At 42.9% G+C, this 27,100-nt stretch overlaps 1 protein-coding gene across 9 annotated transcripts; it reads right to left on the reverse strand.

Moving 5' to 3' along the window:
- Positions 1-221: 221 nt before the first annotated feature.
- PATZ1 (POZ/BTB and AT hook containing zinc finger 1) lies at positions 222-24,435 on the reverse strand. Of its 9 annotated transcripts, none has more exons than XR_011005073.1 (8): positions 23,012-24,435; positions 20,588-20,651; positions 17,376-17,447; positions 14,829-15,000; positions 8,989-9,126; positions 6,821-7,203; positions 6,006-6,085; positions 222-4,695 (listed from the first exon to the last, which is right to left on the reverse strand). XR_011005073.1 is itself a non-coding variant. In XM_068209041.1 (7 exons), exons 1-7 carry the CDS (start codon positions 24,298-24,300, stop codon positions 6,074-6,076), a joined length of 2,130 nt encoding a protein of 709 aa, XP_068065142.1. In that variant the 5' UTR covers positions 24,301-24,435; the 3' UTR covers positions 222-6,073. The 9 variants fall into 9 exon arrangements, 6 of the variants coding, with proteins under 6 accessions (XP_068065142.1, XP_068065140.1, XP_068065144.1 ...); XR_011005072.1 differs by having other exon boundaries at positions 222-1,180; positions 4,576-4,695; positions 6,006-7,203; positions 23,012-24,434; XR_011005071.1 differs by having other exon boundaries at positions 6,006-7,203; positions 23,012-24,434.
- Between the last annotated feature and the right edge of the window lie 2,665 nt (positions 24,436-27,100).

Genomic DNA, 27,100 nt, shown 5'->3' on the forward strand with positions numbered 1-27,100 from the left:
CCAGAGAAAGGATTTCCTAGTCGAATAAGGCAATCCTGATACACAGTTTTGCAACCTGCCCACCACACTATGAATTCTCACATAGAGCTGTGGAAATATGCAAAGGCAGAACTGTCTCTGAAAAGGGGAAGATTTTGAGATACGAGAAGCCCAGGCCACCTCTGTGCACTCATGGTCTCTACTCTCCATCTCCAGGAAATGAATGCATGCAGCCTGCAGAGTTTAATTCTCTTTTGGTTTATTTCTATTTAAAAATCAGGTTTTGTATCCCCTTCTACAGAGGCTTCACCTTCCAACAGAACATACAAAAAATACACACAATAGAAAAAAAAAGATAGGTAGGTAAGTTGCTTTATACAGACAGGTCCCTAAGAACCCAAAAAGGCTAAAACAGGCTCGGTTTCAATAGAAGCAGGCCCATAAATAGGCAAGAGACTTCATTCAAGTAGGGAAAGAGTCATCCATCCTCACCTAAGATCCTTTCTTGCTCCACTGAAGACAATGGGAGGATTCCCAGCAACTTCAGTAGAAGCAGGATTGGGATTCATCAGAGCCAATGGCAAACTTTTCTGCTCCTTCCCTTCCAAGGCACTGTCTCTTCCATATGGCATGCAGCCAGGGAAAAATACCAGTTTTCCTGGCTCATCCCACACTCATCTTTCAGTTGTTCACTCTACATGACATCTAAGAACAGCCTTTTATTTTCTCTCTTACTCTGGTATTTGCACTAATTGCAGCAAACTTTCAGATTACAACAGTACCGAAGAAAAATTCTGAGCCCAAGAGCAAGGCTTAGTTTGATTCCTTAAGAGCCAGCAGTCAGTCTGACAACTTTGCAGAGGGCATGTAAAATTTGCCTGGAGAAGGCACCAGTTTGTAGACACAGCAGCCAAAAAGGTATTAGCAAGCATGAGATTGATTTATTATAAAACCACTTAGCCAAGGTCACTATGTAACTGCAGGATGCTCAAGAGCATTTATGGCTACCATTTATGACTTCACCATGAAGTGACTCCATGGTCCACATGGAACACAGGAGCTGGGAGGGAGTCACTGGAACATCAGTGAGACTCCAGTTACCTCCCTCCTTCAGCATATCTCAGCTCAGAGCACTTCCAGGTCTCCAAAACTGCAGTACAAGTATGGAGGCCACCCAGGAAAAGCTTTGTTCACATAAACCCTGAGAGCAGATCAGTAGTGCCAGGCAGTCTTTAAATAAATTTAAATATCACACCTTTCAGGAAAAATGTGGCCAAATGTTTGTTTAACTTTGCATTACATCTGAAGTCAGTGAGGCCAAAGATTTGCGACAAGAGCTCAGCAGCACAATTTGGCACATCAATTAAATATTGGCACGTTCTTACCCAAAGGTTATCATCATCTCATCTTAAAGACAGGAACACAACACAGGAAGAGGCTGGAGATGACACAGGGTGTTAATTCTTGGCAAACAGGCCATCACTGCCTGCCACCACAGAGTGCACAGCTGTGGTTTTTCACTGACATGCCATAACCATTCCAACCATCACCACAACTCTTCCTGCTCCTGGGCTGCATCACTCTGCAGTCATGTCATAGCACTCTTTTAAAGCGGTGCGTTCTCTTTTTTCTTCGCCAAACAGCTCCTGCTTTGTTTTACAGCCAACAGCTATTTGCAGAGCTGCACACATCCGAATAGGCACCACACTGCACAGGAGGTGTGGAGGGTGAGGATCGAAGCAGCAGGCACACAACACTTTGCCAGTGCTGGTGCTGACTCTCTAGCAGTACCTGTGGCTGCAGCCCAGGAGCACTGCCTGCCCCCTCCCTCTGCATCCCAGGCTCAGTCCTCTGGAACATGCTGCCTTCTCACAGGGACAGGGAGCTGCAGCAGATTGGGCCGGAAGCCAAATCTGTTCCCAAGGGTTCATTCACAACAGCTGAAGGATCTTGTTTTGAAAAGGATGTTCAGGATGAAAAAATGTGGCTCTTTCAAGAGACACTGGAGCCTTCCAGAACTTGTTTTCCTAGTGGGTTTATTTTTCCCCCCTCTTTGCTCATTTGTTTTGTCTCTCAGGGTAGAACTGAGAGCCTAAGCTCAGAGATTCACTGTGAGCTTCTGCTCTGTTCAAATAAAACTCAGGTATTGTGCCCAAGAAAAAGGTGAGCAGTACTAAGCTGGCTTAATTTACATTTGGGTATTGACAATGCTGTTAAGGTATAATCATAATGCTGAAAAAGCCAGCACATTGTGTTGTTTGGCACTTGCTCTCAGATTTTATGCCATGGTGACGATTGAAAATATTTTATTGTTTTTGTGGGTGGTAAAGAAAAACCTTTCCTGTTTCATTACTTAGAATTTGGGTGGCTGTTTTTTACTTTGTCCATTTATCTCTCATGAAACCCAAGGAGAGCTCTTGCTCTCCATTCATTCTTCCAACACTGAAGTCTGGAGTTCCTTTGAAGTTTACTTTGGCATCTACTTCCTCAAGCAAGCACCTTAAAAAAAATTAAAGCTGAAAGTGGTACCCCACTCCCGACTCAAGACGTAAGTTTAGATATTGAATTCTAGGAACAAAGATTTAGTGAAAAAACAAGACACTAAAGTTACAACAGAGCCTACAAAATCTAGGTTAGCTTTCATACTAGCAATTCAATTAGTTGAGTTATAGACATTCAGTTACACAGCTCTTCTATTCAAGTCATTCCTTACTGCTGACAGCAGTTGAGGGAGGAACAATAATTTCAGGGAATACATGGGAAATAACAAATATTCCCTAAGTCACTGGCACTCAAACAGGTCTCAATTTGTGACTGGGCATTTACAATTATTCAAAAGATTGGTAGGAAGACCAACTCCACACCATCTTAATAGTTCTAGGCTTTAAAAACCAAAAAAAAAACCCCATCCCCCCAACATATAATACTTTGCCCTACTATAATTAAGGCACTGGATTGAGAGAAGGAAAAATCTGTGTTCAATTTCTGGTTCTGCTATTGATTTCCCATATCATCATGGGCAAATTACTTAGGATTGAGAGCTCACATGCACATTGCCATGTGTCAGGTGAGCCACACTGTTTGAACACATTGATGACATGACAAATTCAAGGTCATGTCACCTAATTTAACTCAGTATGGAAAAAAATCACATTAAATTGCTTTACCTTGCATTTTTTCTGGATTCACATTTATAAATTCAGGCAACAAAAGAAGCCTGAGAAGTTTGTGCCCCCACATTTAAGACAACACTTAAGCATGCATGTAAGTGGTTTTTAGTCTTTTACCTTTCACTCATTCTCTTATAAGCATCTATTAATTTCTAGTCTGTCTTTAATATTTCAATTATGAATGACTAAAAATGTTTTCATCATACCTAATACACAAGGCTTGAGCCTCAGATGAGAGGTTATGAGACTCCAATAATACAAACAAGCACTACAAGTCTGATTACATAAATTTGCATGAACTGAAGTTTCCTTCTTGACATGTGCATCAACTAAACATTTGCTTGCAGTCCCTCCAAAGGGGAAGGCAAGGAAGGGAGGGTGGCCCAAATCAGAACTATCATCTACACACCAATTAAAAATAAAATGTAATAGCAACAAGCTGCAGCTCAAGGCATGTTACATACTTCCCTTTGAACTGTGAACTTGTGAGGCTGAGTTTTCTGTTTGGATCTGTCTCATGTTCTATAAGAAACAGGCATTTCCCAAAGTACAGAACAGAAAGAATTTGCATATAGATTAAATTACTGTCCAGAATAGAACAGTATGCCCCTAAAGAAGCAAAAAGCACTGAAAAAACACCACAGCTAAAGATCTGCCCGACTTCCTACTAGCACTAGCCTGCACCAGCCTCTTGTGTTGGTACAAATCTCTCCCATTTATACTAGGATGATCTAGAACTGTCATTTCAGGATTGTTAACCTCCTGCCTAATTGTTTCCCTGTCCACTAGACTGAGAAGTAAGTAGTTTTCATTCAATGTATTCATGACAACTTAGTAAGCATTTTCTTTGACAAGCAGAATACACAGCGTTTTCAAAGGCTTCGTTTTCAGATAAAGGCTTTTGTTTCACCAGGTCAAATTCTGTAGCATTCAAAATTAAATTCTGATAGATACAGCCAAAATTCAACCCACTTGCAACACTAAAATCAGGGGAGGTAAATGTAGGATGAAAGCATTCTATACTCTGGACTTAGCTTCTGGAGGTGAAATTTATGATTAATGCACCTTCTTTGAGTGCATATAGGAACACTGGGGACAAAAACTTCTGTCTTTCAGCATACAGCCTCAGTTCAACAGAAATTTCCCTTGTGGATTAATTATGAGCTATTACTAAATCAGTGACTGCAGCTGCATTTGCTAATTCCAACAAATTGTTGTGCTGACTGAAGGCCTGCTCTCTCCTGATTTGCTTGGCAGCTTACAAGGTTGTCTCAGCACTAGATTTGTAAGGTATTTTAAAATGTTTTCTCACTTTTCTATGTTCTGTTTTTACCTGTCTACTAATCTTACCAGTACAAGAGCAATTCCATGAAGCTTTAGTGGTTTGTTTCTTTCACTGGTTTTTCCTTTTAAATGAGGCTCATACCTATTCCAGGATTCTGGGAGGAGATGACTGGAGAAGAACATGTCCTTCAGTCTCCCAACATAGATTAATAGCAAAACATCAAGTCCACTGCAACATGTCTCAATTTAGAAAGTGATGGTGCTATAAAGAGAAAGCCATTGATTATTCATCCTTGATTTATAATAGTCGAGAGCAAGTACAAAAAGTAGCTTCTTACAAGAGGGAATCTGAGTCTTCTAACTCTGTAGAATTTAGAATGTGATTCCAAAATCCATATACTTACAAAGGCCTCTCTAAACAATTTGGGAATATCAGTTAAGCATCAGCTGCAGGGTTTGGATTAGAAGCACCTGGGCAATGCAGGCTGTGGTACAACACCACTTTGTGTCTCTGTGCATTACACAGACAGATCTCCTGCAGCAAATGAGAACCTGGTCCAAGAGGGTCTGTCCTGCTCCTGCACTGTATTAATGATGGAGATAGATGTTGTTTCATGGGATGCAAGTTTGGGGCAGGACATGGGCTCTTCAGAATGGCCTTTTTAGAAATAAAGCAGTTTACCAAATCACTGCTTAAACCTTTGCTCAATAACTCTCCCAAGAATTGTGATGTAGAAAAGATTCTTCACAGATATGAAAATAAGGAATAAATTCAGGAAACTGTTCTATGTGACTTTAAGCATCAACAGCAGAACCATAATTAAAACTCAGAGTATTCCTAACTCCTAACCCTGTGTTAAACAACATTTATACCTGGGTTTGGTACATAAAACCATGACTAGTTACATGGAAGGAAAGGGAGAGTCAAGAAAGGACATTATTTCTGCACAAGTAGTATTTTCAGATTAAATGGAATGTCCAACAGCCTGAAGTGCAGCTCCTCTGCATTTTGTAATCAATTCTTTTTCAAAGATATGCTGTTTGCAATTCCCACCTATTTGGAAAAGAAAGGAGTAACAGTGGCTTTTGTAAACCTGACTAGAGACAGATCAGGAGAGCATGACTGGCCAAAAAGCCCTGCTCACTGAGGATGCAGCACAGTGCAGTGTGGGATTCACATATTATTTACTGGCTTTCATTTGCACACCTTTTGGACAGGTGGCTAAACTGCTCAAAAACCAGACAAAACGAGGGGATGCAAAGTAACATACTAACTTCTTTAATAGAGTCCAATCCAATTAAACCAAAATCACTCTGTGAACCCCTGGGTTTATTCACACTAAACAAGTCAGTGGTACATAGTGTTAACCCGATAGCTGATTGTGTTCATCCCCTAGGTCCCCACATGAAAAATGAGCACCAGTCAACCAGACTGTAATGGTATTTTTCCTTCCTTTTTTTTTTTTCTCTTTTTTTTATTTTCATAAAAACTATTTCTTTCATAGACTTAAAACAACCAACTAGCCAAGTTATTAATTATGGTACATCTAAAAAAAAAAATATCATACTAACCCTAATGTGACTGCTGCTTTACGAGTGCTCTGTGTACCGCCTTAGACTGGCTTTTCAGTAGCAATTCACTACAACAGGTCCTAAAATAATAATAATAAAGAATTAAAAACCTGACAGGAAGTTTAATGGTCAAAAGTAATAAAAACAACCTGTTCTGAAAGGTGATTTTTCTCAGCAGTTCAGTCCTGCTGCAGCACTCACAGCCTCACAAAGGCAGAAGGGGATCAAATTCTCTCACCTTCTTTAAATGTTTCTGGTTTTAAAAGGACAACTGCATCGTAACCTGCTAGGAACCATGGGGCGTTTTACTTAACGTCATATTCAATAATGGGTCTGTTTTTTAAACTTACTGTTTTTCTGGGGGAGTTTAGAGAGGAGAGGGGAATAGAGAGAGAACAAAATCACAGCTCCTGTAGCTGCAGCTCCCCAGGTGCCTTGGTCACTAGGACTGTCTCATTCTCAGACCAGTGCTGGTAACTTTTGATTACTCTCAAAGAGCACAAAGAAAACACCACCAGCAGCCTCTAAAGCTCCATTTGTTTTGGGTCATGTCTCCTATTCAAGGCCACCATCTTCTGCAATTTATCAGCTAAAGAAGCATTTTCTCCATCTCCCCAGTGAAGGTTTAAAAGTGGGGTAGGGCATGAGACAAAGAAGGAAGCTAAAATGAATAAAAAATTCTCAGCTATAGAACCAAATTTCATTATTTCCTCTTTCATTCACAGCATCTTATCATTAGAGCCAGACTGCTGCTTTGCTTTGTTAAGATCCAACTGATCTCATTTCCCCTCTGGCCCCATTGGTTGCTGGTCGACCTCTGGATCCACTAGGGATGATGCAAATGCTGACTGGACGATCTGAAACCCAAACGACTCCAGAAGAGACATGTTCTGTTGGGGTGAGAAGGGGGATCCCAGAGCAGGACCCAGGTCCCCCAGTGGGCCACCAAGGGCCCTGACGTGCACTTTCTGTATGTGTTTGTTCAGATAAGACTTGGATCTGAAAAAGCTGCCACATTCGGGGCACGGGTACTTCTTCTCTCCTTCCATCTCCACTTTGTTTTTGCTGACTGCCAGGTCACACGAGAAGGACCCATTGGTGCTCTGTTTCTCAGGAGTCTTGAGGTCACTGGTGTCAGAGAGGTCTCCATATGAATCAGAACTCTCAATCGGGTCCGAATGTGAACATTTCTGGCCTTCTACGGGAAAAAGAAAAGAGAGACGTTTTCAGAATCTTGGCTTCCAAAGGAAGATATTTTACATGTATTAAAATAAATTAGAATGGTTACCACCTGATCACATTAATGCCTGTCACAACAGAATGATACACACTTAACATCCAATCCCTCATATCCTAAAGCCCTTGAGCATAGGTCCCCTTTCCAAACCACCAGGCTGCTATCACAGGAACAGCTGGGGTTTCATTAGGGATTTGTCATGGTTCTGACTGCAACCATAATGGGTCTCTGGTTCATATAACACTTCTTGAATCCCAAGGATGTCTCACAATATTTACACCTCAGACACTACGAAAGGATGGACCTAATGATGAGTTTTCAACTGTGCAATTCACTTGCACACTTCTGAAATGGTGTTGACACTTTGGGGGAGAACCTAGAAATTTCATGAAGTACAACAGGCTGCAGCAAGATGTGAAGAAACCTGGAAACACTCAGCAAAACAGTGAGCTACTGCAATTTAAGAAGTGCAATTCCATTTAGTCTCAAGGAACTCTTTTTCACAAGTGCAACACTGTTAGAAGTTAACTTCACAACCTAAAATTGTTGTATCTTTAAATACTGCAGTGTGAAACAGCAGAGGGGTTAGGGATGTTATTGACATTATTTGGATATATTTCCTGGCAAAGCCACTGGTATGCTTGGAGTCTTCCCCATTCTCCCCTGGCAGTATGCCAAGGAAGTTTGTCCACACTTTTTTGCTCAGTGCATGTGAATGAGCGTGAGAAACCCAGACGTGCTCACTAAAGGAGTCTCTGAATACAAACAGGCTGTACCTACTATGAACTCTTAAGAGACCAAAGAACCACTTGGCACAACCCAAAAGACAGATTTGCTCTGGACTCAGCATTACAAACCTAACAGGATATGCATGAAATCAATACACCACTGAGCTGGAATAAATCTCTTGTTAAGTCAGCACACCACCCAAAACTAAAGGGCTTCTATAGTAACTCTATCAAGACTTCAACAGAAAAAATTACACAACTCAAGCTTTCTGCTGGCACAGTGTTTGTTTAACCCAGCCCGCTGTGTTCTCCTGGGCAAGAAAAAAACCAGAACAACCACGGCTTTGAAGAATTTTCTGATGTTTCACTTTCACCAGGAATACTGACAGCTCAAACCAAGAAGCAAAAAACTATTCTACACAGGTAAACACACTGCTTTACTTATTCAGAAGTTAAATACTCCTCAGCTATGCTTACAATAGCATCTTTTTCTCCCCGCCACCAAGTTAAATGAATGTCAAAACAAGAAAGCACCGGTACTATTATCACCCTTCACCTCTCCCCAACAACTGCATTTAGAAGTGTAAGTTTAGCTACAGACAGCTACCTGCATGTACAGTATGGCTCCTATCAAAACCAGAAATGGGGTTTGACTGACGCAAGATTCAAGTGGAGTGGGACTAACAAATTGCCCTCAGGAAAAATTCAGATGCTGACTGCTCCAAGGAAGAGGGTCAAGATGAACTAACATGGCTTTTTCAATCTTCCAAACTGAAGAAGCTGTCAAAGCTTCACATACTCTTCTGTGTCCATTTCCTTCCCCTAGCCTTGTTAAATTATCCATCCAGTGACAGGTACTACATCCTACGTGACGCTATGGAATTTCTCTGCATCTCCCTAAGCTTCTCTCCAGTATTTTCCCTGTCCTTTCTCCCTCCCCTTTCTCGTGCCCAGCCCAACACCCCACAACACAAAGCTCTGCACAGAGCAGCAAGGTGCAGAGCAGCGAGTCTCTTGCCTTTGATGCCATAGGTCCTGACGCAGTGGAACGCTGCTCCCCCATTCGGGATGGACTCCTGGTGCCTGGAGACCTGGGGAAGGGGAACACCGTGGTGGGTTTTAACATGGACCTTTAAGTAGGAGGCAGAGGAGAAACCTAAACAAGATAAAAGGAGATGAGATCCTGCCACCAGCAAAGACACACATCTGCCTTCCCTGTTCCTTTAATCTTTCTCTTGCTCCTGCTCCCTGTTTTAAAGCTGCTGTTCCACCAGTTCCCTCTGACATGCTCACGTAGGAGTCCTGTCATCCTCAGGCATAATGCAATGCACACTTTTCATCAGACTGAGTTTGCTTTTTGTTAGTCACAAAGAGAGAACAGCCTCCTTAAAAACAAATTCTGTGTATGCAAACCTAGCAGGTGACATGAAACTTTCTGGAAAAAAAGGCAGAAGAGACATCATACAAAAAGGCACCCATGTCTCTTCACCATTTCTCTGCTGCTTTATTTATTTTAATTAAAAATGTTTTTGTCATCTGAAAATACACTGGAAGACAGTTCCAATTAGTTGATTTTGTGCTGTTAAGATCTGAAGGAATGCTACATAGTAACAACCCTTGTTGGTTTAGTGTGCTTTCCCCTTAGACTTCTATAGAACTTACAGTGACTTCTAGAAGGCAGAAAGCTGAAACTATTGACTTTTTAAGGTATACACTTTTGCTCAATAGTAATTTTTGAAAAACATTTCCTGCAGTCAGCTCACCCTGAGTTTTAGAAAATATACTAGAACTCATATTTTGTCTACAGTTAACAAAAAGTACTAAAAATAAATTTCAGTATTTTTATTAGCTCTGATCTGTAAGTGCCAAACACTGAAAATAAAAACATATATATCAAACAATTGATTTCTGAACAAACCACTTTTTTACAATTGTGCATGTGCTTTTTAAATTTTTTTTTAAATCTCACAAATATGTAGTTTTTCTTTAATGTGATGAATTATCTCACCTCAATTCAACCTCAGTAAGATTTGCAGTTACTATTAGTACATTTGGACCATCGATGAGGCACAAGGAGGACAAAGTTTTAAAGACTTCCTACAGAGGTAAAGCTGCCACCACCAACCAGCTTAATCTTCTGTTATACTTTGAACAGAGTATTATGGCCCTTTCATGTTAAGAAACGTTTTCCACTAACAGCTATGAATACAACACAAGGTTCACCATCACAGACCCAGAGCTGCAGGTTCCCTTTCTGGAGAGAGAAAACCCAAGCCCTAGATTTTTTTAAAGCCAATATAACATTTACAGCACAAGTCCTTGCAAGAGAACTTTCATAACAATAATTTCCTTAAAATATGAGCAGACATTCTACCATAAAGCCATTTTTATAGTGATATAACTGCATTTACATTTGATGAAATATAACAATATATTAGGAACGCTGCAAACCAAATACTACACACCTCTCTGGGGTGGATTTTCTGACTGCAGCTGTTAGTTTCAGGTGCTGAATTTGATAATGAATGTGGTTTTACACTAGATTTCCCTGTGCCTGGCACACAGAATATCCCTCTACCTCGACTTTTATCCAGAGGTTATTAAGAATTATATATACAGGACCTGCAAAGCAAGAACTCCACAGCAACCTGCTGAAGGGAAAAGGGGCAGGCTGCTGAGAATGAATAAGAGGTAGTTACTGTGGACCCCTGAGTTGAAGATAAAAGTACAGAAAAGTAGATACATCACAACTGAAGAAACCAAGAACATACAACTCTCAAAATACAATGGAGCAGAATCACCAAGGCCAAGTCATCTGGGGAATTAATGTAAGGATATTATCCCCCGAAATAATGCAAGACCTACCCTCAGACACAAAATGCTGCATTGAAAATCTCACTGGGCAGCAAGAGAATATATTCTTACAAATGCCAAAAATTCACTGTAGACCTGAAAGAACCAGTCTTTGACTGGTAGAGAAAAGGGCACAGTGTACAGATATAATGGTGACACTTCCACCTATGAGGTACTTTCCTTATTTCACACATGTGGCCAATAACCACATGCATGCTGAGATCAACGTCTTTGATGCAGCAATGCATTAAAACCTCACTGCCAACCATTAAAAAAGGACTACATGCAGGTATTCAGTGTTTTTCTGCACCACAACTGACACAGGAAAGTCTGAACTTGTAATCTCCTCACACAGTATTTTTTCTGAACTCTGCAGTTCTATTTGTAGAGTACATTGTTTTATATAATGAAAACTGCTGCAAAGTGTGTTAGCTCCCCTTTATGCACTTGGCAGATGAACATGTGAGTCATCAACTTCCATCAAAACCATAAGAATGCCAACAGCTTCATGGGAAACTGTTTAAAGGGAGACTTTTTTGGGATTGTTTTCATCCTAATTTTTTCCTGAAGCACTTAGCACTGGCCTTTTTATCTCCACCAGACTTTAATTATGAATGCCTGTCCTAGGAAGATGGGGGTTTATAGACCATAATCCTTCACTCTTAAAAGTCTCTTTCAGAGCAAAGTCAGACTAATCCAGAGGATAAAGTGGCAGTATTTTTCAGAGCAGGAATGTATTTACTGCTTTACTCATACACATCTCTCCACTTTGCAAGACAGATTATTTCTTCATACCAGAAGAACCAAAATTAAAAACATGCATAGAGAGGAAATTATCTCCTTAATATAAATGGGACATGTCCCTTGATGTCTTAGATAATATCTATAAGGAGAGAAACTATAGAAATAATTGCAGGATGCTTCTTGTTCAAAAATTGTAAATTTGGATTTAGCTGGAACATGAGGAGAATGTGTCTTTATTTACTGGACTCTGTCCCCCATGAAATGTATAAGAACTCAGTGTGAAAAATAAATTCTCATTTGTGATTGGAATATTTACCCTTTTCCCAACTAATCTGATTCTGTTAAACAAACAATGTGTATGTGTTTGAAACACAAATCCAGAGTTCTGAGTTGCAGGTGTTATTGCTAATTACCAGCTCTAGACCTGCCAAAGTCATTAATCTCTTGAATACTTTGGAAAAGCCCACACAAGCAAATAAAGTTCCTAAGGATGGTAATAGAAGATTGTGTAACAATGCAACAGGAGCATGTCTTCTTTATTTAAACCGATTAAAGAGAATTTGTCTAAAAATGTGAGGCTTGAGGATTTGTTTCTTAAGCACATTTTAGACAAATTGTTTAAGAAAATAAAAACAACAATGACAACGAAATACCAAACCAAAAAAGAAAAACAAACCAAAACAAACCCCAAAATCCCAAGGGAAAAAAAAAACCCCAACCCAAATATCCCCAGAATCACTTCACTGTTTCCCTGATTTAACAAGATTTAATTGCTTCCATGATTACTCTAAGCATAATGACCTCGAGTAAGAAAACAACCTGGAAAAAAACACCAAATCACAGCTGGTAGTTTTTTAAAATTATACTGCCACACTGTAAAAGAAATAAGCATGATAAACAAATGAACCATATGAGATGGCAAACTATTGGCTACTGCTTTCTGCCAGGTACTGAGTTGCACCTCCATCTCCTAAAGCCATTAAACAACACGAGACACTTCATTAAGTTCCACAGAAAAGCCTTCAGTCCAGTGGGATATGAGTCTAAGTCTGTCATTAACACTGGCAATGTCACCCTTTCATCCACTTTTTTTTTTTTTTGTGGCCAACATCCAAAATTCTCTCCACAAGCAACTTGAGCTTGTAGAGCATTCTTGCTTGACAATTACTATATCCAGAGGCTGACAATTACTATATCCAGAACCAGCTAAATTTCAATTAAAAAAATACATCAGCACATTAGCCAAGGGAAGAATAAACAAAATCTCTCTGCACAAGCACCTCAGCCATGGCACAGCTGTGATCAGGTTACTGTGTGTGGCTTCTGACTGCACCAGTGCCTATCAAATAGGTAGTTCTAGTCCAGAAATTTTCCATTAGACTTCATATTTCCAGGCTCTACAGTTTAAAAAATAACTACTTAAAACCATTAACTTTGATTCTAGAGCACCTGGGATTAAAAATTCTGCTGTCATTGATCATTAAATCTATAATCAAAATTTACACCATAAAACAATTAGTTTACAACACAATCGTTTGACAAATCCAGTCTGTAGCTTCCCCTTCTTATGAATTTTAACACTTCCTATGACATTTAACATTATTCATTATTACATTTTTAAAATCCTGATGTAAACTGAAATTCACAGCAGACAATTCTGACAACTTCCATGAAATACACAGACTGTAAGAAGAAAGTAGTTACTTAAAGTTTGCTGTACAACCGATTCCCTGTCCTTCTACAGAGAAACAGATATTTTGTTTAAATTCTCACTGTACATTTAGACTTGTAAAATGTGAATAAACCACTTAGTCATTTTATTGTTTGAATGCCGGGTCTGTCTTTGCCACACTGGCTCCATTTCCAAAGAGCTGCAGTGACATCCAGTGGTAGTTAAGTTGAAATTCAAGCTTACAACTCTTGGAAACAAGACAATTCCTCCCAACCCATCTAGCTTCTGTTTGGCACTATGTTCAACGGAAGGAGAGCAGGATAGCACCTGGATCTCCAACAATACCTTCCATGTTGTTGCCACAAAAAGAACTGGGATAAGCTTAAGCTGTTTTTCAGAAGCCAGGCCTTCAGCTGAAAAGGAGGGCAAGCTTCATTTCACACCATCTACCTGGAGCTTCAAAACCTGAAGATTTTCAACCCAGATGCCTTTTCCATTCACGCCGATACCATCACTTTCAAGATTTATAGACTGTTCAACTAGGAAAGACTCCCTTGCAATTTAATGTCTCATTACTCATCAACTCTGTAAGCTCCCTGAACAGTCTGCACATTAAACACAGATGAGCTTTATTTTCTCAAAAGATTTCACCTCTTCTAAACTAGAAAAAAGAACACATGTCAGGAAAAAAGACTCATTGGAAAAAAACAAGATCCCAAAACACAGCAGCGATCTCTTCTAACACCTACTAGCTATGTATACCTGTGTGAGCCAAAAAGGCATTTTGGAGTTGTGAATTAATCCCTTAAAAAAAAGACACCAAGAAGTCAAAATAATTTTTCCAGCTTGCCTTACATCCCACAAAGCCTAAATTTCCAACTCTCTGCAACTGAAGAGTACCACAAACAGATGGAAAAGCTTCACAAGTTTAGTCATATGGTTTACTTTTACATAGTGCTGCATGGAGCAGGGAGTTGGACTTGGTGATCTTTATGGGTCCCTTCCAACTGTGAAAAGCTGTATTTGTACAAATAAAGGTAAACCACATTTCTAGTGCTCTTTACAAAGTATGTTTTATAAATGTACATTAGTACAAAGCAATTTCTTGTGTTAAGAGGGAGAAGCAGCTTGACTCTATTGCACCAGGAGGTTAAATAATACTTAGTAATACAATGTAGATTTATGTTCAGTGTATGATTCTCAACTTGATGTGTATTTCAAAGACACAAAAACATTCTTACTGACTGCAAGGGCTCAAATCTAATCAGGTATAGGAAAAAAAAAAAAAAGAAGCTGTATGTTGAACAACAGCAGCAAGGCAACTTATCATGGTTATTGTATAGGGATCTGGCTATTTAGCAAATAAAATTTGCTTCAGATTTAAACTGCATTTCTTTGGGAACTATCTGCCATGTGAAAAGGCCAGACCTACACTCCATCAGTTTCAGGGTTAAGTATTCAGTAGGAAAAGCAGAGTATGTACACAAATGGGGTACAACCTCCTCCTGTTGCAGGGAGTCATGCAGCCTTACAGCTCCCCTTGAGTGCTCTCCCATCCCAGTGGAATAAAAAAATAGTTTCTTCATTACCTCGGTTACAGATAGTGCAGAAATTGCTTGGTCCTTCACTATGCTTCTTCAAATGATCTGCCATATATGCTGCTCTCAAGTACTTCCCACACACCTGGCATGGAACCTTGTCTTCATGACATGCCAGGTGTGAGCGCAGCCGGTCACGAGTGGCAAAGGAAGCATTACAAGTCTGCAGGTATAACGAGAACCGTGTGATTCATCAGCTCTGCTAACAGCACTGATATTGTTGAATGTATTTAGTATTCTTTAGAGTAAATACCTTAGATACTGTGCAAACACAAAAAATGACATGATGCACAAGCCATTTTCCCCCAGACAAAAAATTCAGAACACCAACACCTTGCACATGATGTAATGTTACTACTCAAAAGAATTAAAGCAGCAAGAAAACAGCTCTGACACACTACAGACAGTAAAACTTACACCAAGATAGACTTGTAAGGTTTCAGCTCCTTTCTGAGGATGAAGAAACTAAAATTTTAAGTAATATTTAACAGAAGAAATAGCAGAAACCACTTTGCTCTGTTTACAATAAGTTCTGCAATTTCACTGAACCATTACAATCACTTTAAAGTGCTCAAATGCCCTCTCTGTCATTTTCCTAAATTCTACTCTTTGATGAGATAAATCTAACTTCAGTACACAGAATTCTTTTGAAGTGTGAAGACATACAAACAAAGGATCACAGAATTATCTGGGATGACAATATGATGAGAGACAGTAGAAGAGTCATCCTGGTATTATCCACAGCAGCAGTGCAGACAAATGGTAGAAGTGAAGCCTCGAAACTGAGCAGGTATCAAAATAACTGCATGACATTGTACTCTGTTTTAACTTACCCCTGGTCAAGGTATCATATTCCACTTACTGCCACAAAGCAAGCTTGATTTGGCATAAGATAATATTGATTCTATTTGCCCACTTTCCGGCTGAAATATGTTTAATAAGTGAAGGCTCCCTCCCATTTTATAACCCCAGCAATGGGCAGGCAGGCAGGCTGTGCCCACAGCCTGTTCTAGTGGCCTGCCAGTTCTGAAAGGCTTGCTCTGTCTCTAATGTGTGAAGGGAAATAAATCACCAGCAAAATGCTGCACAAGGGATTAGGGTTATAGTCTAAACCATTTCACAAGTGCAAGAGGAGAAACAAAAGCAAACACACATCAGAATGACCAGACTAAGCCAGAGCAGTGACACTGAAGAGTGTACAGTGTTTTGTTTTATACCAACTTCATATAAAATAAAACAGTTTTAAGAGATATAACCAGAACCCCCAAAGAAATAATTTGAGGCTGCTCACTGTCTTGGGAACTGGGTATAAGTTGTATTTTTAAATATCAGTGTGTAATTAAACCACTGTTTCAATAGAGATAAGACTTGTTAAAGTAACAATCTTAGTAAAATTCCAAAATTATAATTCAAGTAAGTGGAATTGATAATACAGAAGAGGATAATGTAATTACATAAAATTCAGTTAATCAAGAGCTTAATCCAAAAACCATTGAAGGCAGCTGAAAAGCACCTATCAATTTCAACAGGCTTTACACTCATTCGATCCTGTGAGATGCTTAAGTGTGGAGAATTCCTATGGAGCTGAGGCTGCTCTGCAGCAAGTACAAGACTTAACACCCCAGAGGATCAGGACTAAATGAAATTGAAAAGGCAACAGTAAAATTATCTGTATTTCTGCAACATACACAGTTTAACTAAGCCCACCAGACAAAGATTTATAAATTACAAGTATTGAGGTTTAAGAGGCAAATTCTTGAACATGAAAGATGTCTCTTCATTTATAATCTCAGTACACAGCGCTGAGCAAAACAGGTGCAGCTTTCACTTACTAAAGCTTTCTTAGAGGTAAGCATTCTCTTCAGGCAGGATTGCAGCACTGATACTAATCAATCTGCTGGCTATCAACTAAAGATCTATGACTAGACTATCAACAATGACAGCCAAGAGATCCATTATCAATAACTCTAAAGCTATGGAGCCACAGGAAGGTCCATACCCGAGCATTGGGAGTGCATCAGCCGATGAGAAGCAGACCAGAGACAAATCACATAAATACAGTGATGCCAGAAGGAAAACCAAATCTATCCCACAGTGAACATAGCAAGTTGAAAGCTTAGGTAAAAGCAATATAATAATTCATGTGTTTGATTTCTCACTGTTGCTGCTGAGTTGTGTAAAGCTCACCTTTGGATAAGCTATATAATAAATATATCTGCAACAAAGCTTAAAAACAATAATTAAGTCCAGTGGAGAAAGCAAGAACCAGTTTAGCTGAATCATAACAATGGGAGACAGGACTAGGGTTAAAGAAAATCCCAAAGTTAATATTCAAATAGTTAATATTTATAAAAGGTATAGAGAAAAAAAAGTTTTATTTTATGAAAGATGTGAAGGGCTAAATGAGTGCTAAGTATTTGTCATTAATTGTTAATCATAGAAGAAAACTCTCCAGTGCTTTCCTATCAAACATTGCACAGGTATATAAATAGATCAAAAAGAATATATAAAGTTTAAAAAACATTGTTTAAGAAATACCTCTTGAAGTTTCAACTTTTCTATGGATGTGGATGTCTCTGAGCTTATTCCATGGTGGCTGCCATTTTCCTGCTAATAGGCAGGAAGTAAGAGAAATTAGGACAGGAAGAAACTCATTCTGCATTGAAATCAATGGGATACGCACTGGACTTGGGATGCCAATTAAGTTGTGCTTTAATTTAACCAGCATTTTTACTTTTTTATTTAATTTGCCTGATGAACAAACTGTCTTGTCTCTGAGAGGCGCAAACTTCCGTTTGCTCCCCTTGTTCTTTCATGTCCACAGATTTTCAGATCACCGTTTGCTCCCAAACTGCAGCCTGACTTTCACAGATCACACGCCAAGGCCGACAGCTTCACCCCATCCTGTGGAGTCAGGAACTGAGCTGCCCCATTCTGGCCATAAAACTGACTCACTCCTTCTCCTATAGCCAGAACTCAACTGTCAGACTCGGGAAAAAAAAAGTATAAATTCACCAGTGCAACAATCCAAGGGAAAAGATCCAGAGTGCCTTTTGCCTGGACACCAAAGCAACTTCTTGGATCTGACTTCTCAGCTGCTTTGGCTCTGTGGAGATCTTCCCTAACCTGAGTTTGTCTTAACAGTAATGAAAAAGCTGGAGTCAAGACTTTGGCATCAGGTGCTAGAGGTGCTGGAAGCTAGGATACTTGTGAAAGATCTGTGAAGCACAGCTACTATTTCAGGGGGATGAGTACAGGATTACAGACTGAGCACTAAAAACTACTGCTGTTGCAGGGATGTCAGGCTTAAAATTGTCCTGTTTCTCATGCTTTCATTTATTCCGAAGTTGAGTTGACACCTTCCCACTTTTGTTTTGGTACTCCAAAGTGTACTGTGATGCCACACCAACAAAACATTATATATCACCAGTTTGCAAAGATACCTAAGAGCTCAGGGTAAATGGCCAGTTTGTTTAAATCATAACCGAGCACAAATTCCAAAAATGCCATTACAGTGGAGGATTCTGGAGTGCTCTGCTGTTTACTGACAGAGTAATTCTCTTTCCCAGTAAACATAAACAAAGCACGACAATAACAGGAATTTTCAACAGGAACTGAACAGATTCAAAAAGGATGCTCAATGCTGTTCAGGCTGCTCTCAGGGGTAGCTAATTTGCCAAACACAATCAATGGAAAAAGAGAATGGAAAATGGGCAAACAACATGCCAATATTAAGCTATTTTCCTTCTTGGTGGCCAGATCCTGTGTTAGATGCATATAATGGAACAGACGTGTAACTGATTATGAGATAATTACAGGGAGAACGTCATCCATTTATTAATCAGTTTTCATATTTGAAACAAGTTTTCACTGACTGCATCCCTTCTGTAGTTTCTACACCGTATAGCAGATCTGTGCATATTCAAGAAGACTTTCTAAATCTGATAGGATATTGCAAAGCATTTTCTGCAAAGACACAACAGGTCATTAACAAATTTTCTGCGCTTTAAGATTCATGAAAAATTAACTTTGCAGGGCTAAGCAATCAAAAATCAAGAACAACCCAAGCCTGAAGGACAAATCTCAGCTCAGTCTTGATGGTTGTAACCTATAGCCTGTACCTTTTAACTGAAATGAACAGTGTATACAGTATTATGGCACTTTAGGTAACACACAGTAAGAAAGACTGTTCTTGGAAACTGCAATCACAACACACGTGTGTGCAAGGAAATGGAGTTGAGCTTGGCTGTGCCATCTTAGCTTCCAAGTTTCTTTACTTCTGAGCTCTTAGCGTATCCTCTGATTCACACAGAGTTGGTATTTAATATTCTTAAATCAATGTTAAACTATAAAATAATTATCAGTCATCAGCTGGCAAAGGACAATTTATAGCTGTTGTGTTATTTGTAAACAGTGTTCATCCAGTAATCTTGGTATCAACTAGCAAAAGACTGATGAGTGTCTGTTCATGTTGAGATGTAAACATTCATCACCAGTTCATCCACAGACCTCTCGCTGTCCCCACACTGTGAATTCTTTTATGAGTGGAATTTTCCTGTTTGTATAAATCTGTAACCCATAAATCATCTCAAGGCGCTTGAGCCAATCTAAAGCTTTATACAGGACAGGCAGTTAAATCAATGTGACAGCTCTATGGCCTGACTTTCAAATGTGCTGGGCTTTCACCGATCATATGGATGTCAACAGAAACCTTTAGATGGCTCCAGCGGTCTGGAAAACTTCTCAGGATTCTTAAAATTTCAAAATGTTTCAAAACTCTTACAATTTTAAGGAAATACAGGTGTGTCAAAACATGCAACAATGCAGATCAGGAGGCAGCAATCATGTAGGACTGTCTAGGTTCATAAAATGTGGTTAAATATTTTAGAAGAAAAAAAATCCTCTAACCTTCACTGTCCTCAAAAGAAAAAAAAAAGAATAGAATCTTGCTTCAGCTTCTTTAAATAAATAGCAAATATTTTTTCAGAAGCCAAGCATGGAGATTGTTAGCCCAACAACTGTTTTAAAAGTTTGCCCAACATCTCTCTGATGGCAATGTGTGATGGTGGAAGCTGATTCTCAACTTTGTTTTAATTGATACTTCCAGGCACCTTTTAAATCTTTCTATAAATGGATTACAAAATATCTTCCTTTATTTGATCTTTCAAACTTTATTAACTGTAAAAAACTATATAGAATATTATGACATTGTACAACAAAGGATATTGTGATGTCATTACTTATATTCTCCCTGAGATAAAAATAGCTTCCAATTTTGCTCAGTGCAATGTTCTGAAGGCTATACAATTTTAAAAAATAGTATCTCGACACATTATGATAATTACAATTTACTAATTTTTTACTGAAGTTATTACAAAAAAATGAAGTCAGCATTGGAGCCTCCTGATGGCAACAACTGCAATCAAAAAAAAAAAAAGGAGGGAATCATCAGTGACATCGACTCCAAGCCCAGGTGGCTGGGTAAGAGATCCAGGGTGAGACTGGGACAGCACAGCAGGGAAGAACACGTGGTAGAAGGGGGAGAGGCAGGAGGACCAAAGCTGTAGATGAGGTGAGGGGGGACGGGAGGGATGTAAAGCAGATGTCACTGTGGAACACTGTTCTTTACAAACATTCATCCCACATCACATATACATGGCATTTCTACTGGTACTTCAAAATTGTCTGCACACATAAATGCAATGCCAAAGATTACCCACATCATCAGTCTAAACCCCTCTGGCTCCTACCTGACACTTGTGAGGTCTCTCTGAGGTATGCACCTGTTTGATGTGTCCATTCAAGTGGTCTGGCCTTAAAGGAAAATACACATAAGCACACTTAAAACAAATATTAAAAAAAAAGTTACAATTTTAACAGGGAAAAAAAGGAAAAACTAAAGAAAAAAAAAGATCCCAGTGCTTTATCTATGACAATTGTAATGATATTTAACTTTCCAAGAACCAGACTGCCAACAGTTGGGGCTCTACCTTGTTATGTACCCTCTGCAACTTGCTAAAAAGGCAACACTTTATCAGGAAGAAATCATGACTGAATGATCAGAGGAAACAGGAAATACAAGTTATGATTTTCAAGCCTGCATTTCCCCATTAAAAATCCTACTTAGACCTTAACAATCAGGGCAATTTGATTTACAGTTGCTGAATATTTGAAAATCACACCTTTTGGTTTAGGACCTAAACACAGATGTAAAAAGCCAACTTTAAGCACCTCTTGCAAAAAGACTATCTGAACTCTGTTGCTGTGACACATTGTCCACATGCAAGATGAAAAACTACTCCTCACTTAAAACTTGGTAGGGAGACTGCATTAATACAAATAAAATGCTCTGAACGTTCCAACTAGAAGGTGCATCGGAAGAGCAAATTTTTACTGCAGAAAGTTAGACCATTCTTCACAGCCAGCAAAGCCTACTTGGAAGAAGAAAGGACTGAAGAGCTGCAGATTGTCCTGTTGGGAGTTTCTCCTAATGGGAAGAAAGCTTTTCATTGTATGAGACCAAAACTGCTTGGAAACAAGTTCTCCACCCTCTCCTCCCCCAACTTCCCAGCCGCACCAATGAGAGGGCTCGGGATGGAATTCACGCACTGCAGACAGAAAATAGGCTGGACTTTGCAGGGAGGCTCGTAAACCCGATGCTCCAGCGCTGGGCTGGAGCGGTGTAACCGGACAGACTGGTTGGGGTCCCTCTGGGTACCTCAAGCCCAGCGACCTCATGTGTTGCGCTACTGAATACAGGAAAGGACATCACGCTTCCAACTTCCTCTGGCTGCTCCTAAGAGGGAATACTGGTTTAGAGTCTCTAGTTTTCATTCATACTTCGGTTTTACAGATACGCAAAGAGTTTTGTTGCTAACTTTTGTAACAGCATTCCCGCCTGTTCACATGAACTTACTGGAGAAAATAAGAACTACACGTGTATGTCTCACTTCCCCTTACTGACAAAAACCTTTCATACAGCAACAGCAGAAGTCTTTAAGTGTCAGTAAAAACAATAAAACTTGGCACACGGTCCCGGGTAGCGCTATAGTAAGAAAAGTACTTTCACTTCCAGCCACAGATGAAATTTTCATTTTGTGACCTTCCATCACTCAATCTGCAGTCCTTATGAAGATGCATCCCTCACTACTGTCGATTTAAAAGAAAAAGGGGTGGGGGGGGTGGGGCTATATTTTCATAATTTATTTCAGTAACAGAAGATCCTTCTATCAAAAAGACAGCAGGGGCAAAATTCCACAATTTACCCAGCCTGGTGGCCTTTTGATTTGTTTTCAGATCTCGAGTCCTTCCCTCACGTTAGAGCAAATCAACTGCTGTAGAAAACCGACTGCTGGTACAGAAATAGCAGAGTACATCCCCCTCCCCCCCACTACTTCTACACTCAAAGCGAGGAGCAAACTTCCAAAAAAGTTTCGAATTCATTAACTCAGGACTATAAGATACCACTAACACAACTACGTGTACCAAACTACTTATTAAATTAGCTCCCACAAACAGCGACAACAAAAAATCAGCAACATTAAATGCAGAGATCTTACGTATGTTGCAGGGCAGAAACAGGATCCCCTTCAGAAGGATGTAAACCCAAAGGACACAAAGATCATGTATTAAAAGATACTTGATGCTGCAGCCTTTGAAATCTCACCTCTTCCTTCACATTTGGGTGATAAAAAACATTACGAACTAAGAGAAATGAAGGGAAGTTAAGAAAAAGAAAATTTAAAATGGATACGAGAAAAATAATAATCTTGAGATGTATTATTTTGGACTTCAACAGCACCTTCAAGCTACCTACAGATCAGCGATCTCAAGACACTTCTGTGAGGCAGGTAATTATTTCAATACCCATTTCACGGAAGAGTCATTTGAGGGAGAGACTAGCTGATTTGCCCAAGGACACGCATACAGCAACTCCGGGACAAAGCGGGAACGTTAGCCAGAAGCCAGCTGACTCCCAGTTCAATGTCTTAATTACTTTTAAACCCTTCCAAGAGACTGCAGAATAACATCTCAGAAGAAATGATGGAAGCCTCATTCCTTTAAACATTCTAAAGTGGGACAGTCAAACTATCCTAAGTACATTTCCAAGGGATAGGAAAGTCAACTTCCTAGGTCTCCGTTTGTGTCCATGGTCCATACAAGCACTCTCTTACCTGGAAAAGCCTTTTCCACAGCTCTGGCAGATGTAGGGCTTTCCCACAGAGCCATCATGCGATCGAACATGATAGGACATCCTGTCTTTTCGCTTGAACCTCAAGCCACACACCGGACAAGAGTAAGGCTTTTCGCCAGAGTGTGACAGCTTATGGCGATTCAGGTGGTACACGTCCCGAAAAATCTTGCCACAGATCTCACAGGCCACCTGTTTCCTCGTCCTGCTTCTTTTTCGAGGTGCGTCGGGGTCATCCTGACCAGGAACGCCATTTTCACCCAGTCGTGGGGGTGGGATGTCTATGTAGCCCAGTTGCAAGCTTGTCACCCCGTGTTGAGCCTCGTGCTGCCGAAGACGATTAGCATCCGTGAATACTTTCCCACAGAGACCACAAGGCAGGATACCAGCCTCTCGAAGGCCCCCTGGAGTACCAAACATCATGGAGTCCAAGAGATTGGCTTTACGGGGACGCCCTCTGCCCCTCTTGGTGCTTAAAGTGGGGGCACTAGCAGCAACATTCTGGAAGGGTGAGGCCAGCAGTGGTGGGGACAGAGGCCCTGCCACCATGGGCAGGCGGTCCACACCCTGCAGGACAGGTAGGGAGGACTGCGCAGCAGTGAGCGCAGCCCGCGTGGCCTCGTCTTCAGGCATGCCAGCAATGCCATTGCCATTGGGCGCCAAAGCGGTACCGTTGGTCATGTCCAGAGGGAAGCCGAGGTCAGCAGCACCTGGACGGAATAGCATAATGTCAGGGCGTGCGGGGGGCACGAGGAGCTGCACGTTGGACTGCTTGATGACCTCCTGGCAGATGTCGATCACAGAGCGCATCAGCAGGAACTTGGCGGCCGTCATGAGCTCCGGGAAGCTCTCCAGCCGCACCACGATGCGCGACGTGTAGGCGAAGTCCAGGATGTCTCCGAACACCTTGGAGCTGATGGTGTGCATCTCCAGCTCCCGCCCGCCCCCGGGGGCGCCGCCGGCCGCTGCCGCGGCCCCGCCGGCCGCCGCCTCCGCCGGGCTCCCCTCCGCTCCGCCGCCGCCGCCGCCACCTGCCCCGTCGCCGAGCTGCGCGCTGAACACCGACTCGAAGTACTCGCTGCAAGCGGCCAGCACGGCGCGGTGCGCCGGGAAGCTCTCGTCGCCCACGCGCAGGAGCACGTCGCAGAAGCGGCCGCCGTTCTTGCGCTGCTGGTTGAGGCTGTGCAGCACGTCGGCGCTGTGCCGGCTCACCTGGTAGGTGTAGCAGCCCGACGAGGGGCCGCAGGCGGCGGCCTCGCTCACCCGCTCCATGGGGGCCGCGCCGCCCCGCCGGCGCCCGCAGGGGGCGCGCGCGCTCTCGGGCCGCCCGGCGGCGCGCGCCGCCTCCTGCTGCTCGTTCCCCGCCCCTGCCCGGCCGGCGGCGCGCGCGCGGCGCTCCCTGCACAGCGCGAGGGGCTCGCGCGGCGCGGGGGGGGGCGAGACAAAAGGCTCGGGCGGCCGAGGCGCGCGCGCGGCCGCGCGAGCCCCGCCCGGGCCCGGCCGCCACGAGGCGCTGCGGCCGCGGAGCCGCCGCGGGAACGGGCGTGCGCGGCGCGGCGGCAGCGGCCGGGAGGGACGGGGGTCCGGCGGCGGCGGCGGCTCCGGGCTGCCGGCTCCGTCCGTCCCTGTGTGTTTGGAGCGGAGGAAAGATGGCAGCGGCTGCACTTCCTCTTGCACTTTCACCCCTGGGGGGAGGAGAAGGAGGGGGCGATACCACCCCCCCTACAAAAATCCAGCGGGGGCCCCCCGGCTGCTGCTCCCCGACCGAGCGCCGCCGCCGCCGGCCCCGGTCCGGGCCCCGCCCGCTTCGACGCACCCTCACCACCGGCGCCGCAAACTTTCCTCTCTTCTTTGGACGAGAAGACCCCCACCCTATTCACGGAGACCCCCCCTCCAGCCACTCGGGCTCCCCCCCTGCCCCCCCGCTTCCTGCCCCCCTCCCTCCCCGCATCCGCCAATGCAAGAGCAGCCAGAGCCAGCAGGCCGGCCCCCACCCCGCCCGCCCGCGGGGGCTGGGGGCTGCGGTCTCCCCCTTCCCCAGCACCGATCCTCCAATGCCGAGCCGGCAGCGAGGCCCCCCCTCCGCGGCTCCTGGGGGGTGGTGGGGCTGCGCTCGCCCCCTCCCCCAAATATCCGGGCTGCAGCTCGCCCCCGAGACCCCCCTCCCGCTGGAGAGAGGAGGAGGGGCCGGCGGGGGGGCTGCAGGCAACCTTCCCCCCTCCCAAGGCGCGAATCGTCCAATGCAAACCCTCCCGGAGCTGCAGAGGCGCAGAGCGGCCCCCACCTCCTCGGCTCGCCTGAGGAGAGCCGATCCCAGAGGGGCCAGGGGCTGCGGCGCAGACCGGCCTCCCCCCGGTCTTTCATTGCATCTCTCACCCCCACCCCCCGTACACGATCAACTCTCAGCCTCGCTAGAAGAGCGAAGCGCCGGCATTGTGGGGGAGGGAAGGGGTACAGCGGGAATTCTTCCAGTGCGAAAATGCCCTCCCCTTGGGAGCCGTTGGGAGGAACGGTACCCCCGGGCCGGGGGCTGCGGGAGGCACGGGCACCTCAGAGCCCCGAGTGCGTCCATGTTGGGGAAACCGCTGCCCGCGGAGCCCCTCCCGCGCAGCCGGGGTTCCCACGGCGCCCGGAGCGCCCCACGCCCCAGCGCGGCGAGGCTCCCGCTCCCTCAAGTTAGCCTTCCCCGGGCCCAGGTTAAACGCTCCAAAGGCACTGCCGGATTCACTGCGCAGGGTTGCCTGGACTGTCCTAGTGCTGAATCTTCCCTGTGTGCTCGAGGTCTCTTCATGAAGAGCTGCTATTTCAACATCATCGTTATTCATTTGCATCTGAAATCTGCTTTCTGTCTCAGAGAGGAATTTTTCTCTACTTTTGAAAAAACATCTCCCCCCCACACATCACACACACACATTCCCCAAACAGAGTTCTTTGTTTTGTTAAAGACGACGCTTGGAAAAAAAAGTGTTCAGGGACACTTTTTTGCATTTGTAACATCAAGCCTAATTAAGAATGCTCTGACCACCTATTCACGATCTAATATTGTCACTTAAACTGTTCTGTGGAAAATAGTGAACTTGGCGCATGTGAGGGCATCACAAACTCAGCCTTCCAAAAGCTCCAACCCAGTACTTGAATTAAATAGTGGTGGAACTGAAAAAGCATTCTGGGTACTGATGTGCAAATGAGTGCACCAAGCTTCCAACTTTCAAAATATTACGTTAACACTTAAGGCCACACAGTGCCCTCAGCCTGTACACCAGATTTCTTCTGCTTTCCATAGGAACTGTTTGTCTCTACTGCAGTCAGAATATTACCAGTAACTTTATATTACTGCTCTATGTGTGCACACACCCTAATATGAACATATACTTTGAGAAATTCGACGTGGAGTGGTAGCAATGCTGACAAACCCAGCTTAAATACGCTCTATTATATAGATAACACAGTGCTTGTATTCTCTTAAGTCTGTGTGTCACAGACACACAAGTTGTACTTGTTACAGTGAGGAAAATGATTATGTTTAACTCACTAGCCAGGCTGCAAGCACAGACAGACATGGAGCAGTTAAAGAATCTGGAATTTGCTTATCTTTCCTAGTGGCTTTGGACAGTTGTGTGCCTTTCCCCCAGTGGTTTATTAATTTGCTTTCTTTTAGCCCCCAGCCTCCTGACATGGTTCCTGCTTCCTATTTCAGTTCCCTCCTCGCCTGTTCTTTGTCTCTCCTCTAGGCAGGGGGAGGGGGGTCCTGCCTCTCTCACAGCACTTTCCTCAGAACTTTCTCCAGTTGCCACGGAATGTTCTGGTTTCAGCTTCCAGCCCTCCTGTTTAAAAGGCACCATCCCACACACCCTGCCTGCTTCTCTGGGTAAAAGCTAAAAAAACCCCAAAGCATGGCTGTTTCTTGGCAAGTGACCCACTCACACTTGCCACGAGGATGCCAGATCAGCACACTGGGAGCTCACACTCCGAGTAGTGGCTGGATGCTCGTTCAACACGACCGCCAGCACCTTGCAGTCCCAGGTAATCACAAGGACACTGACACAGCCCTTTGCCTTGGCTCCTCAGCACT

The sequence above is a fragment of the Anomalospiza imberbis genome, chromosome 18 (assembly GCF_031753505.1).
Source record: "Anomalospiza imberbis isolate Cuckoo-Finch-1a 21T00152 chromosome 18, ASM3175350v1, whole genome shotgun sequence".
In the NCBI taxonomy this organism is placed as follows: Eukaryota; Metazoa; Chordata; class Aves; order Passeriformes; family Viduidae; genus Anomalospiza; species Anomalospiza imberbis.